Genomic DNA, 15,167 nt, shown 5'->3' with positions numbered 1-15,167 from the left:
GGGCTTTTGCCCCTGCCCCTTGGCTGTTCTTGTCAATTCCCCTACCTGGAACACTCTTCCCTAAATATCCACTCATCAAACCCCTTCATGTCCTGCTCGTCTTTTCCTCATATACCTCTTCTTTTGTTAAGCCTTCTTCCACAAGGGTAGAGATCTTTGCAGGATCAAAGATTAGGGCGAGCAAGTGAGTGACTCAGCTGGGAAGTAAAGAAAAGATCATGTTACTGGGATCGCAACTGGACTGAAAAGTGTTGAGGAGTTCCCATATGGTACTCATATAGGATAAAGAGTGGAAGGAATGAACCAAGTGTTTGAACCAAAAGTTGAAAATGTCGTTGTAGACTTCATATTTATTTTTTTTATTATTTGAATGACCTATCTGACTTCTTCATTTATATTTAATCTTGTAAAATCTTTGGAGTTTGACTAAGATATACAGTGATGAGCAGTGGTTCACAATGATGTGCTTTGGGTTCCCAAACTTCTCTTTCCAGCTTATACCTTTCTCCTGAACACCAAACTTGGACATCTACATGCCTTCCTGATGTCTCTACTTGGTGTATAATATACATCTTAAACCTGACATACTCAAAATTGAACACTCGGTCTGCCCTTCAACATTAGTGTCCCCATATATTATTATTTGTAACTATATTTTATTATGTAATCATTCTTAATGAAGTCTAGAATGAAGTCTTAATGAAGTCTAGAATTCTTAATGAAGAATAGAATGAAAGGTGATTATTTCTATAATTATGTATTATAATAAAGAAAGAATTGTGAAAGTGTTCCAAGCCAAAATGGAAGTATTATTTTGGGCCCCATCCATAAATATTCCAATGTAAGAAACCCTGTATTTTTAAAATGTTTCCCAGTAATAGCCATGTATACCCTTTGATTTTTGTAAAGAGAAAAAGTTCATTTTTTGTAAAAGGATAAGAGAATGAAGGTAAGTAAAGGATCCACAGCAAATGCATTAGGGCTCTTTTATCTGTAGTTGTATATCACCTAAGTAAACAAGTCTAAATTGTTTTGGTTTACAGAGAAAGTTTGGATTTTTCAAACCACAGAAATGAAATGAACAAAAAATATGCCCAACTAAGCAAACAAACCCCTGTTTATTAAATTACTTTGTAGGTAATTTGTTGATGAAAAATTTGTTATAATTAACAAGTACATTCCAGGTCTATTTGTTATAAATTGTGTTTATAGAGATATGCTAGTTCTTTGTCTGGATAATTGCTTTTCCAAAGCAGGTGGCTCAGAATTTCACAATAGCTTTATCTGCAATTTGTAATACAGACATTTAATTTAAAAAGGATGTTGACCTTACCACAGAATAGTAAATAAAGTCTGAAAAGTGCCCAGTAAATTCTGAGTAACCAGAATTTCCCTTGCTTCTGACTTTTTGGTAAAGCTATTATATCAGGGATTTACTATAGAAAGCCGTTTGCCAGCGGGTCAGTGCATGTTTAGCCCAGCAAGTCTGAACTCCCTCCCCTTCCTCTTCCCTTCCACTTCCTCCCACTTTTAATTTTTTTACAGATACTTAGATTACATAAATGTTACATAAAAAATATAGGGGATTCCTTTATGCCCACTCCCTCCCCCTCCCACACTTTCCCACATTAACAATGTCCTTCATCATTAGTGTGGTATATTTGTTACAATTGATGAGCACATTTGGAGCACTGCCACTGAGTGTGGATTATAGTTTACATTGTAGTTTAAACTCTTTCCTGCACAATTTTGTAAGTTATTACAAGATAAATAATGGTTTGTATCTGTCATGGCAGCATCATTCAGGACAATCCCAATGACCCCAAAATGCCCCCACACTACACCTATTTTGCCCTGCCTTTTCTTCTTAAAGATTCAAAGCAAGTAGGGCCTATTTTGATGCATCATCCCTGACACCACTCCCTGCCAGAAGCAGGTGTTTCTTCCTGTGTTTGCATGTTCTTTCCTGAACATACCTCTATGTCAGGCAAGTCTTACAAGTCTTATGTTGAGGAGGGTAATTTCTTGGTCCTATATCACTAAGCTCTTTGAGGGCAGGGACTATTTCTTATTAATATCTTTATTCTTAGCTTGACACGGAGTTGGTGCTTAGTAGCACGATGTAATGATACAGTTTGGAGAGAGCTTTTATTTTTAATTTTTTTTTTATTTTTCAAAGATTTATTTTTTATTTCTCTCCCTTCCCCCCCCCCAGTTGTCTGCTCTTTGTGTCCATTCACTGTGTGTTCTTCTGTGACTGCTTCCATCCTTATCAGCGGCACCAGGAATCTGCATTTCTTTTTGTTGCATCATCTTGCTGTGTCAGCTTTCAGTGTGCGCAGCACTATTCCTGGGCAGGCCGCACTTTGTTTCGTGCTGGGCGGCTCTCCTTACAGGGCACACTCCTTGTGCGTGGGGCTCCCCTACGCGGGGGACACCCCTGCATGGTAGGGCACTCCTTGCGTGCCATCAGCACTGCGCATGGGCCAGCTCCACACGGGTCAAGGAGGCCCGGGGTTTGAACCGCGGACCTCCCATGTGGTAGGCGAACGCTCTATCCACTGGGTCAAGTCCACTTTCGGAGAGATTTCTTTTAACTCCATTAGAAAACAAAAAAGAACTTCAGATTTGTTTAGTTAACTAGACAATTGTATTATCAAAACATTTTTAAAAAGGTGGGATAGCTAATATCTGAGCATTTTAGCTAATCAAAATTTTATAGTATAATGCATATAACCTGGACAGTTTATATCAGAAAAATGAAAAAATCTTTAAAATTACTACCTGTTGGAAAGGGTTGGGAAAGCCAGAAGAGACCAACTTTGTTAATTCAGCAAACTCTTCCTAATTGCCTAACACAGGCTCTGGGAATGCAAAGAGTAATACTTTCTGAGGTGGTTCAGTATGTAGTTTTACTGATGTCCCCCATTTGATGTTTGAGGGAGTTCTGAAAAAGATCCAGGTGGTTGAATAAACATCTGACTGTCCAAACTTTAATCCATTGGGAAGCCACCCAGGGCTTGTGAAGATTAATTCACTCCTAGTCTCCATGTGACTCAAAAGGATTATTTCATTAATATACCTCCCAATGTGCTCAGTTTGTATTAGAAAAACAGTTTACTTGATGTGATTTTGCTTATTTCATGTAGTGTTGGGTCATAAGGACCTTCTGCAAATGCTGGATAAATGAGTAAATGAGTAACAAGCAGTATAGTATTCCTACTTCAAGAGAATTACTGTCAAAGTGATTACATCTAAATGGGTCACTGACTCTGTCCTCTTTGTGGATTTGGTGTTGTAGGCAGATATTTATTAAATTAAGTGTTTTTGTTGCCGATTTAGCATGACAAGAAAATCTTTGAAGGAGCACATCATCTATAAATTAATTTAACTGCTTGTTGAAATGCTTCTCTTTCTCTAGATTTTAGTGCCAATTCTGTCTAATAGGAACAACCATAAATCCTGGTCCTGTTTTATTTCACAAGATATGGAACGTCACATAGAAGTTATGAAAAATAAAATGCATATTTTTAGGGGCAAAATGTCAGGAAGAACTCTTCTACCAATTCCTACTATTGCAGGAAAGATTGACCTGGATCAGAATTATTCAGAGAACAAGTAAGTTATGATATGGTATGTATAGGATATTAGAATGGAGAAGCCAGTAAACCCAATTAATATCACACATTTAGCAAACTATCAGCAGAAGATAGAGTTTAACTACATTGTGTTTTATTTTAAAATAAAACATGCAGAAACACATGTGTATTATTTCTTTTCAAAGCATACTTTTTAGAAGCAAACTGTACAAAAAGAAAATGGTAACAATTGCTATGATAGCAACAATATTCCTTTAGTAAAACGGTTTTAAGAATATCCATCTTAATGGGTTTTTTTGGTTTGTTTGTTTTTGTGGCACCTGGGGCCAGGGATTGAACCCAGGACCTCCTATGTGGGAAGCCAGGGCTCAACCACTGGGCCACACCAGCTTCCCTGAGTTGCTTTTATTGTTTGTTTTTTTTTCCTGTTTATTTTTTCCGGACATACCAGGAACCAAACCAGGACCTCCAGTGGGGGAGGCGGGCGTTCAACTGCTTGAGCCACATCCGCTCTCCAACAATGATTTTTTTAATGTTCGAGACATGCCAGTGAAAGAATAATATAAAATTGAGGCTATAATAATAATAATGGATAACTGATTTTAAAATATTTATATTTAAAAAATGAGTTTGTGGGTACACAAAATGCTTATTAGAATTCAAGTCCTAGCTTCATTTAGATGAAATGATTCACCTTTCAATTATTTTATTTCAATGTTTATAGGCTAGATTCAAATCAAAGGATAATACTTCATGCAGTTGAATCTGTGGTTATTAAATGGTCACATCAAATCCAAGAAATTGTAGAAAAAAATTCATTGCAGCCTGTGCTGAATGGTCTTCACCCAAATCCTCAAACTGAACTAGATTTCTGGAAGATGAGGAAAGAGAATCTATTATGCATGTATGATCAAGTAAGTAGATCTAAAAATTGCTTGTAAATTAAATTATTGAAGTTGTAGAATTCTTTCTCTAGAGTAGTGATTTTCAGTAATTTAAAGCATTTAACACGCTTTCTTTGTATGACTTAATAGTTCATTTTCTTTTCTTACTCTAAAATGGTATGCACTTTTAAAATTAATGGGGATTGAGGGTAGTTTTGCCTTTTTGAGAACATCTTTATAGCATTTGAGATAATTGGAAATACTTTGTAGCATTGGAAAAAGAGTGGTTCTCCAGGGAAACATTGAAGACTAAGATTTAATTAATCTAGTCAATTTAATGATTTGGGAAGAAGTAGGGTCTTGCTTTGTGGAGAGATGCAGCTTTAGAAGAGCTCACTTTGATTATTCTGCTGCGGGTTTGCTTACATGTTACTTAATGTTCTAAAATCGAAGATGTTCATTTGTGCATCTCTTGGAGATTTTCTGAAACAGTAAGACATTTTATATGGAAAAGTTAGTATTTTACATATATATATATAACATATATAGTAATATGTGAGCCAACTGATTTTTTTTTTAAAGAAAATTTATAATGTGAAATAAGATACAAGGTTAAGGGGAAAATACCTTTTTAAAAAAAATTTTCAACTCGAAACAAGATACACATTTGAGTGCCACATACACTATGTATTGTGCATGAGTGGAATCTAATTTAAATATTTTATTACAGGAATAATTTATTTAGTAATTGATATAGCTTATACTTATGAAAGTTATTATTTTTTAAAAAATTTAGCTCCAGGCTCCTGTTGTCCTCAAAATGGTTAAGATCCTGAAAACTAAACAAAGCATCTATTACCCAGCTTTGAAGGACATTTTCACGGCTGTGGAACACGGTAAGCCTCTTGGCTCCCTGGCCTGCCGTCACTGCCCTCCTGATCTGGCCCCTGCCTGCCTGCTCAGCCTCCTCACCTACTCTGCCACCATCAGCTGTTCATGAAGTGGTTGCTCTTGGCTCTTCTAGGGATACATTCATCTCACCCTTTGTGCTCTGGTTCTCCAGCTACACTAAACTATTCTTAATTTGTCTGGTATATAATAGGTACCTATCAAAAGTTTGGTTCCAAATTAAAGTTTTAATGAGACTATATATGTGGAGCGGTAGGCCTTTAGTGTTTAGCAACCTGGGTAGAGGCTTCCTGATCAACAATTGGGCTATGATTATATCAAAATAGTCCAGTTTTTCACCAGGAGAATCTCTGACTGTCCTTGACATCTGTCGCTCATTTAGCTTATAAGCACTCACAGCCGACATTGAAGACTTTGGTGAAAATTAAAGGTACAAAATGGAAGGTTTGTATAATTTTGAGTAGGTAATACATGTGCATTGCTGAAGAACACAAATTATAACGATGTATCCAGTGAAAAGTCTCCTTCCTTTCCTTGATCTCCAAATGCCTAGTTTCACCCACCCCTGTTTAGCCACTATCCCTAGTTTTTGATTTCTGTTCAAGATTCTTAAGCATATTTGAGCAAATAGGATATATACAATACTGATGTTTTAAATGATAAAATGGTACTGGGCAATATGAACCAACAGCTTTTTACTCTCATTTCTAGCATTGGAAAATAACTTTTTAATTATTTTTTTCCTATGTGGCATTTGGAAGGTTGGGGAATACTTAAAATCTACCTTGGAAATGCTTTGCTAGCTCTTTACACTTTTCTGCTTGAAAAGATGGCATAGATAAGGGGGACTATTTGAACGTGGGGTTCTGTTAGACCAGGATTCCTGTCCTAGTTCCACTTAACATTTTCAATTTGCTGAGCCTCTGCTTTTTCATCAGTCACATTGGCATATCAGCGCCTTCCTTGCAGAACTGTTGCAAGGATTAGAGCAGCATTTCCCAACCTTGTCATGATCGACATTTTGGGCCAGGTAGTTCTTCGTTGGGGTTGGGGAGCAGGGTTGTTCGCTACATCATTGGCTGTTTGGCAGCATCCCTGTCCTGTACCCACTAGATGCCAGTAGTGCCCTCTGAATTGTGACCCCCAAAAATGTCTCCAGACATTGCCAAATGTCCCCTGGAAGCAAATATTGCCTCTGGTTGAGATCCCCTGGATTAGAGATGTCATCTACAATTAAAAAATACTGGGCACACTGTGCCCTCAGTAAATAGAAACTGTTTGCATTTTTCTTTTAGTAAAAGATGAAATTTTCTGCAGATAAAGTTTCTACAGGACTGAATCTCAGGGGTCAGAAAAAACTCTTTCAGTAGAACAGGTGGCCCCAATCCATTGTCAGAGATAGAACCCCCATTTCAAACACATATGAGACCCTGTGAAGTCACAAGATATGTTTATCCCATTTTAGGGGGAGCTTAACTATTGGAGGCAGTTATTTGATTTTGAAATTAACATGGGTGAAAATGCACTAATTTCAAAACATGAGGACATGTTGGAGACAAAAAACCTTCTCTTTCTTCCCAGGTCTTTATTGTTAGGTAAATAGACTAATAGGTTACATGTCAAAAGGAGGAACAGGGATAGGTACCCCCTGAGTCCTGGTAAACAAACAGCCAGAAAGTTAATCAGGTTGTTTTTAAGTATATCTTAGCTAGAGCTTTGAGGTGGGGTTTGATGGATACCCATTTAGGGTACATTAAAAGGACCAGTTTTTTTTTTTTTTTTTTTTTTTTTTTTTTTTAATTTTACTGTGCTTAACACATATACATAATAAAATTTTCCATTTTAAGTTTACAATTTAGTGATACTGGTTACACTCACAGTATTATATGACCATCACTATCATTAATTACCAAAACGTTTTTATCACCCCAAACAGAAACTCTGTTCCCATTAAGCAGTAACTCCCTATGGTGGCATTGGAGTGTTATGTACCCCAGAAAACATGTTCAATCCATTTCTGTGGGTATGGACCCACTGTAAATAGACCTGTTCAAGATATTGCTTCAGTTAAGGTGTAACCCAAATGAGTCAGATTGGGCTTTAATCTGGATTATGAGAGTCCTTTATAAGCAGAGTGAAAGCCAGAGGGAGCAGCCAGAAATTGAAAACAACTGAACCTGGAAGAAAGGGGAGAAGCCAGAGAGGTCGCCATGTGTCTTGCCATGTGACAGAAGAGCTAAGGACCAAGGATCCCCAGTAGCCCCAGAATGCTCCAGTCTTCTGGGAGAAAGCATTATCTTGATGATGCTTTGATTTTGGACTTCCTCTAGCCTCAAAACCATCAGCCAATAAGTTCCCGTTGTTTAAGCCAACCCATTGCATGGCATTTGCTTCAGCAGCCAGGAAACTGAAACAGTGGGGTGCTGCCATTGTTAATACCAAAAAACAATATGTAGAAATTGCTTTGGAATTGGGGAATGGGTAGAGACTGAAAGAATTGTGAGGTGCTTGATAGATGCACTGTTGGTAAAAAGATGAATGCTAAAGGTACTTCTAATGAGGGCTTTGAAGGTAATGATGTATGTGTTATTGGAAACTGGAGGAAAGGCAATTCTTGTTTTAAAGTGGCAGAGAACTTGGTGAAGTTGAGTTCTGATATTGGAAGGAAGGCAGAACTTGAAGTGATGAACGTCGATTTTAGCTGAGATTTCCAACTAAGTGTGGAAGGTGCAGCCTGGTTTCTGCTTGCAGCTTATAGTGAAGTGTGAGAGGGTAGAGATAAGCTGAGAACTGAACTCTTAAACACAAAGAAACCAAAAATTGGTGGTTTGGAAGATTCTAAACCTATCCAGATGGTGTGCTCTGAGATAAGGGCCAGAAGCAGCTCTATTATGGATGGCTCTGAGCTTTTGGGAAGTCAGTACCCAGCAGACAGGGCTTCATGTGAGGGTTTAACTGTACAACCCTTTGCTAAAGAGAGTGTGGTTGAATATGGATCCAGTCTGCCATTTCAGTGGAAGTTAGTATTGGAGGTGCAGTTATCCAGGAAGGACCTGTGGAAAGTCCTTCTGTAGGATGATTTGGACCCCTGTGAACTGCACACAAAGCTGACAAGTTTTTTTGTAAAATGTATGCAAGTGGGAACTCTGCCAGCCTGGACTGAAAGGGACAGAGAAGGAAGAATTTCTATCTATTTCAGCCAGCCAGCTTCTCCTAGGGAATTCATTGTAAGCCTTCATCATAGTTCCCAGCTTGCGGTCTGCCATATAGAGTTTGGACTTGCCCATTCCCACAGTCACACGAGTCAATTCCTAAAGTAAATCTCATAATATTTACACTATATATGTATCTCCTGTCAGTTCTGTTTCCCTGGAGAACCCTAACTAATACACTCTTCATTCTTCCCCAGCCCATAGTAACTTCTAATCTACTTTCTGTCTCTGTGAACATGACTATTCTAGGTATTTTATGTAAATAGAATCATACAATATTTGTCCTTTTGTGTCTGGCTTATTTCTCTTAGCATACGATTCTCAAGTTTCATCCATGTCGTAGCATGTATCAGTACTTCATTCCCTTTTTATGGCTGAATAATATCACTGTATGTTTATAACACATTTTGTTTATCCATTCCTCTGTGGATGGACACTTGGGTTGTTTTAAAGAACCAGTTTTTTACATTTTTTATCAATTTTATTGAAACATTCATAAACCATACAATCCATCTAAAGTGTACAATCAGTGGGTTTTGGTATAATCACAGTTGTGTATTCATCACTGTAATCAGTATTAGAGCATTATCATTACTCCAAAAAGAAAAGCCACCTACCCCTTAGTAGTTACCTTCTAGTCCTTCTATCCTTCTCCCCATAAAAACTCTTAATCTATTTCTGTCTATAAATTTATTTATATTTACATTTTGTATAGATGGAGTCTAACAATATGTAGTAGTTTGCATCTAGCTTCTTTCACTTAGCATACATCCTTTATTTTTTTAACCATTGATAGAAGAATATTAATATATTGCTCTCCCGTACAGTCCAAGTTTGGACTGTGGGGCTGACTCTACATTGTGGCTATAGCAGACCAAGAGAGGGGAACTTCTGTGGTCATTCTTTTGGGACTGTCTGGTGGAGGTTGGATTAATCAAACTCCTGCCTAGGGCTGAGGGGAAATGTTTCCCTAAAGAACATCATCTGCTGGCAGGCCAGGAAAGTACGCACCAGGAATTCTAAAGGAAACAAAAAGAGGATTTTTGTTGTTTTACTGTCCTCCTCTCATGACCCTTGGAAACTGGTCTGCACCCCAAAACATGGTCCTGTTTTGATCAGTTAAATGTGAGCAATTTTAAATATCTAGGATAAGTTGAACCAAGAATCAAAGTAGAGCTGTAACACAAAACCAGTCAACAATAAAACCCTAGGCAATAGAGAGAAACTGACCATCACAGTAAACTTAACATCATAATCAGATTTTTGACATGACCAAAAAATCACAAGTCATACTAAGGAACAAGAAAATGTGGCCCAGTCAAAGAAATAAATTAAAATGCCAGATGAGACACAGGATTTGAAACAAGTGTTCAGTGATGTTCAGTGATGTTCAAACAAATCTCCTAAATCAGTTCACGGAATTGAAAGAAAATATGACTAGAGAGATTAAGGATACTAAGAAGACACTGGATGAGCATAAAGAAGAATTTAAAAGCTTGAACAGAAATATAACAGCTTATGGGAATGAAAGACATGATGGATGAGATAAAAAATACATTAGAGGTATAAAACTGCATTTTAACTGGAAGAAGAAACAATCAGCAAGCTAGAGGACAAGACACCTGAAATAGGAAATTCAGAAGAATAAAGAATGGAAAAAATTGAACAGGGGCTCAGGGAATTGAATGAGAGTACAAATCACACTAACATACAATCACAAGAGTTCCAGAAAGATAAGAGAAGGGAAAAGGGCAGAAAAAATATTTGAGGAATGGCTGAAAGTTTCCCAACTCTGACTAAAGACATAAAAATGCATGCCCAAGAAAAGCAACCTACTCCAAACAGAATAAATCTGAACAGCAGCCTACTCTAAGACACATACTTATCAGAAAGTCAAATTCCAAAGATAAAGAGAGAATTCTGAAAGCAGCAAGAGAAAAGCAGTCAGTCCCAGGGGATGTCCAGATACAGGGGATGTCCAGTAAAACTTAGTGCAGATTTCTCATCAGAAACCATGGAAGTGAGAAGGCAAAGGTATAATATATTTAAAACACTGAAAAAGAAAAACTGCCAGCCAAGCATTCTTTATCTGTTAGAATTGTCCTTCAAAAATGAGGGTGAGTTGAAAATATTCACAGATAAAAAAGTAATAACTATTAATAGAGTTTGTTAACAAGAGGTGAGCCCTACAAAAATACTAAGGGAAGTTCTACAGTTTGAAAGGAAAGGAGAGGAGACAGAGGCTTGCAGGAGAGAGTAGAAATGAAGATTATCAGAAAGGGTAACCAAAGGGTAAAAGGACAAAAATAAGATACGACATATGAAAGCCAAAGGACAAAATGGTTGAAATGCCTTTACAGTAATAACATTGAATATTAATGGGTTAAACTCTCCAATCAAAAGATATAGACTGGCAGAATGGATTAAAAAATATGAGCCATTTATATGCTGTCTACACAAGACTTGCCTTAGATCCAAGGACAGAAATAGGTTGAAAGTTTGGAAAATGATATTCCACACCAAAGTGAAAAAAAGAAGGTGGCTATACTAATATCAGACAAAACGACTTTAAATGCAAAACTTTATAAGAGATAAAGAAGGACGATCCACCAGGAAGAAATAATCATATATTTGTGTACCTAATCAGGTTGCCGAAAATCACATGAGGCAAACACAGGCAAAGCTGATGGGAGAAATAATTGTCTCTGCAAAAGTAGTTGGAGACTTCAGTCTGCCACTCACATCAATAGATAGAACAAGTAAAGGATCAACAAGGAAACAGAGAACTTGAATGATATGATAAACTATTATATTAACTAGCCCTAATAGCCATAATTAGAACATTGCTTTCCAGATCAGCAGCATATACATTTTTTTCAAGTGCTCATGGGTCTTTCTCCACGATTGACCATATGTTGGGTAACCAGTCAGGTCTCAATAATTTTAAAGTGATTGAGATTATACAAAGTACATTTTCTGATCATAATGGAATGAAGCTGGAAATCAATAATAGGCAGAGTGGGAAAATTCACCAATATATGGAGGCTAAACACACTCTTTTTTAAAAAAAATATTTTAAAGAAACTTTAGATTATGTAAAAGTTACATAAAAAATATAGAGAATTCCCACATGTCCCCCTCCCTCCCCCTCCCACACGTTCCCATATTAACGACATCCTCCAGTAGTGTGGTACATTTGTTACAATTGACGAACACATATTAAAGCATTGCCACTAACTGTGAATTATAGTTTACATTATAGTTAACACTCTGTCCCACACAATTTTGTAAGTTATGACAAAATATATAATGACCTGTATCTGTCATTGCAAAGTCATGCAAGACAATTCCAATGTCCCAAAAATGCCCCTATATTAAACCCGCTTTTCCCTCTCCCTCCCCTCAGAACCTTTGGTGACCATTGCCTCCATATCCATGATAAAAGTTTTTCCATTGCTAGAATAACAATAAAGTCTATAGTAGAATAATGGTAAGTGTACTATAGTCCATTGTTCATTCCCCAAGCTTGAGGATTTGGGGATGATGATGCCCACTCCACCACTGATTGAGAGGGCACTTAGATCCCATTAGGCAGATGGATGGAACTATCTTGCTTGCAGTTGGAGACACTCTCTGTTCCTTAGGGTAGGTGTTATCCATCATCATCACCTTGTTAGCTGTTCTGGGTGAGAGTAAGTGTAACACTGCTGAGATTCGGGGCTCAACTGGCACATGGATGGACCAAAGATTTAAGGCTCTTGAACATACACCTATCAAGTATAATAATGACTATAGGTTCAAATAGAAGGAGCAGAAGAGCCATGTGTAGGGAAACGACAAATGAGTCCAACTCTGTCACTTTGGGGAGCATAAATTCCAAGGTAAGGCCTACTGGCAGGGCACCAAACTCCTGAGTTGTCTCCCCTGCCTATAGTGTCTGGATGTTTCTACAGGCCTCAGGAGCCCTGCTATCTGAGGCAGTATTTACTGTGGCAGTCAGTGAGATCCTAAACAACACACCCTTAATCAGTGGGTCAAAGAAGAAATTTCAAGAAAGATCATTAAATATCTTGAGACAAGTGACAATGAGAACACAACATATTAAAACCTATGGAATGCAGGGAAGTGGACTTGGCCCAGTGGATAGGGCGTCTGCCTATCACATGGGAGGTCTGTGGTTCAAACCCGGGCCTCCTTGACCTGTATGCAGCTGGCCCACACAAGTGCTGATGTGTGCAAGGAGTGCCCTGCCACGCAGGGGTGTCCCCCGCGTAGGGGAGCCCCACGCGCAAGGAGTGCACCCCGTAAGGAGAGCCGCCCAGCATGGAAGAAAGTCCAGCCTGCCCAAGAATGATGCCACACACACAGCTGACACAACGAGATGACGCAACAAAAAGAAACAGATTCCCATGCCGCTGACAACAACAGAAGTGGACTAGAAGATGCAGCAAATAGACGCAGAGAACAGACAACCGGGACGGGGTGGGGGAGGGGAGAGAAATTTAAAAAAAAACATATGGGATGCAGTGATGGCTATGCTAAGAGTGAAATTGTAGCCCTAAATACCTGAATTAAAGCAAGAAAAGAGCTAAAATCAAAGACCTAACTGAACACCTTTGGAGGAACTAGAAAAAGAACAGCAAACAAATCCTAAATAAGGCAGAAGGAAAGAAATAACAAAGATCATGGCAGAAATAAATTGAGAACAACAAAAAAGCCACAATAGAATCAAGAAAACCAAAAGCTGCTTCTTTGAGAAGATCAGTGAAATTGGCAAACCCTTAGCTGGGCTAACAAAGAAGAAGGTGCAAATAAAATCAGAAATGGGGAAATTACTACTGAACACACAGAAATAAAGATCATAAGAGGATATCATGAAAACTGTATACCATCAAATTAGACAACCTAGATGAAATACACAAATTCTTAGAAACACATAACCAACCAACACTGATGAAGGAAGAAATACAAGACCTCAGCAAAAGGGTGGGCACAGCTGATCACTGACCATGGATTTTGATTAGGGAATCTGGAATGCTGGGGGTCAGGCTCTGAGTGCAGCTGTTGTTTCAACCCCATCTCAGAAAAAGGCAGTGGCAACCATTGTTCCAGTCCTCTTTGAACAGGGCAGAGGCTGTGGAGATTTAAAGACATGATGCTTCCTCAGGGATGTGGGGGACATTTACCTGAGGAGTTGCACATGCTGTGTAGGCCATTAGTATAAGAGTTTGATAAGGATTAAATAGCTATGTTATATAAAGAGAGCCTATACCTCAACAATTAAGGGAGAAACAGCCCAATAAGAAATGGGCAAAAGACTTAAATAGACATTGTTCCAAAGAAGAAATACAAATGACAAGAAAATACATGGAAAGATGTTCTACATCACTAGCTATTAGGGAAATGCAGATCAAAACTACAATGAGATATCATTTTATATCCAGTAGCATGGCCACTGTTAACAAAACAGAAAACTACAGGTGTTGGAAAGGATGTGGGGAAATAGGAATGCTTATTCTCTGTTGGTAGGGATGTAGAATGGAGCAGCCACTGTGGAAGATTGGCAGTTTCTAAAGATGTTAAATATATTAATAGATTTTCCCTGTCACCTGGCAATACCACTAGTAGGTATAAACTCAGAAGAACAAAGTAGGGATATGAACAAACATCTGGACACCGATGTTCATAGCAAAATTATTCACAGTTGCCAAAAGATGAAAACAACCAAAGTGCCCATCAATTGATGAGTAACAAACTGGGATATATACACACAATGGAATAATATTCAGCTATAATAAGAAATGAACTTGTGATGCATATATAACAACACGGGTGAACCTTGAGGGCATTATACTGAATGAAGGAAGCCAGACATAAAAGGACAAATATTGTACGATCTTAGTTTTATGAACTAAGTATAATGAGCGAAGTCATGGAGTTGATAGCTGGAATAAAGATCACCAGAAGATAGAATGAGGTTAGAGAATGGGGAAGTGAGACTAAATTTGTATAGAATTTTTAATAAGGTTACTTGTAATTGTTCAGAAATGGGTAGGGGTGATAGTAACACATTGTAGTGAATAATTAGCTGTGCTGATATGTGGTTGAAATTGAAAATTTAGGGTATTTAAATTTAAAGGATTTAAAGGAAGTAAATTTAAATTTAAAGGAAGTAAATTTAAAGGATGAAACATGAGACCATGTAGCATAGTGAATCCTCTTGTGGATAATGAGTGGTTAATAATAAAAATATAAGAATACTTTCCATGAATCAGAACTAATGTATGTTAATATTATAAGATGTTAGTAATAGGGTGGTACTAGGCAAAAATATACCTAAAGCAAAGTGTGAACTATAGGAAATAGTAGTAAATTAATATAGTTCCATCAATTGTAAAAAAAAAAAAAAAATTAAGTGGAAGAAATGAGACACAAAGTACTACATATTTTGGAAGATTAAGGAAGATTAAGGGTCTCCAGGACTTGTCCTTCCACCAAAACAGCTATTAAATGGGCAGGAACTGTCTGAAACAACTATTTTGAAATTCTGGAGGCCAGAAGAA

General features: G+C 37.7%; 1 protein-coding gene across 1 annotated transcript in view; it reads left to right on the top strand.

Moving 5' to 3' along the window:
• DNAH11 (dynein axonemal heavy chain 11) overlaps window positions 1–15,167 on the top strand; it is a 372,691-nt gene that overhangs the window by 9,885 nt on the left and 347,639 nt on the right. The window contains exons 3-5 of the mRNA XM_071215123.1: window positions 3,422–3,618; window positions 4,324–4,513; window positions 5,280–5,379. Of these exons, the coding sequence (XP_071071224.1) occupies window positions 3,422–3,618; window positions 4,324–4,513; window positions 5,280–5,379 (487 nt within the window). The remainder of the gene's footprint in view (window positions 1–3,421; window positions 3,619–4,323; window positions 4,514–5,279; window positions 5,380–15,167) is intronic.

Source organism: Dasypus novemcinctus, chromosome 5 (assembly GCF_030445035.2).
Source record: "Dasypus novemcinctus isolate mDasNov1 chromosome 5, mDasNov1.1.hap2, whole genome shotgun sequence".
Taxonomy (NCBI): domain Eukaryota; kingdom Metazoa; phylum Chordata; class Mammalia; order Cingulata; family Dasypodidae; genus Dasypus; species Dasypus novemcinctus.
The sequence above is the reverse complement of the archived record's forward strand: the minus strand, read 5'-3'. Positions and strand labels throughout refer to the sequence as shown.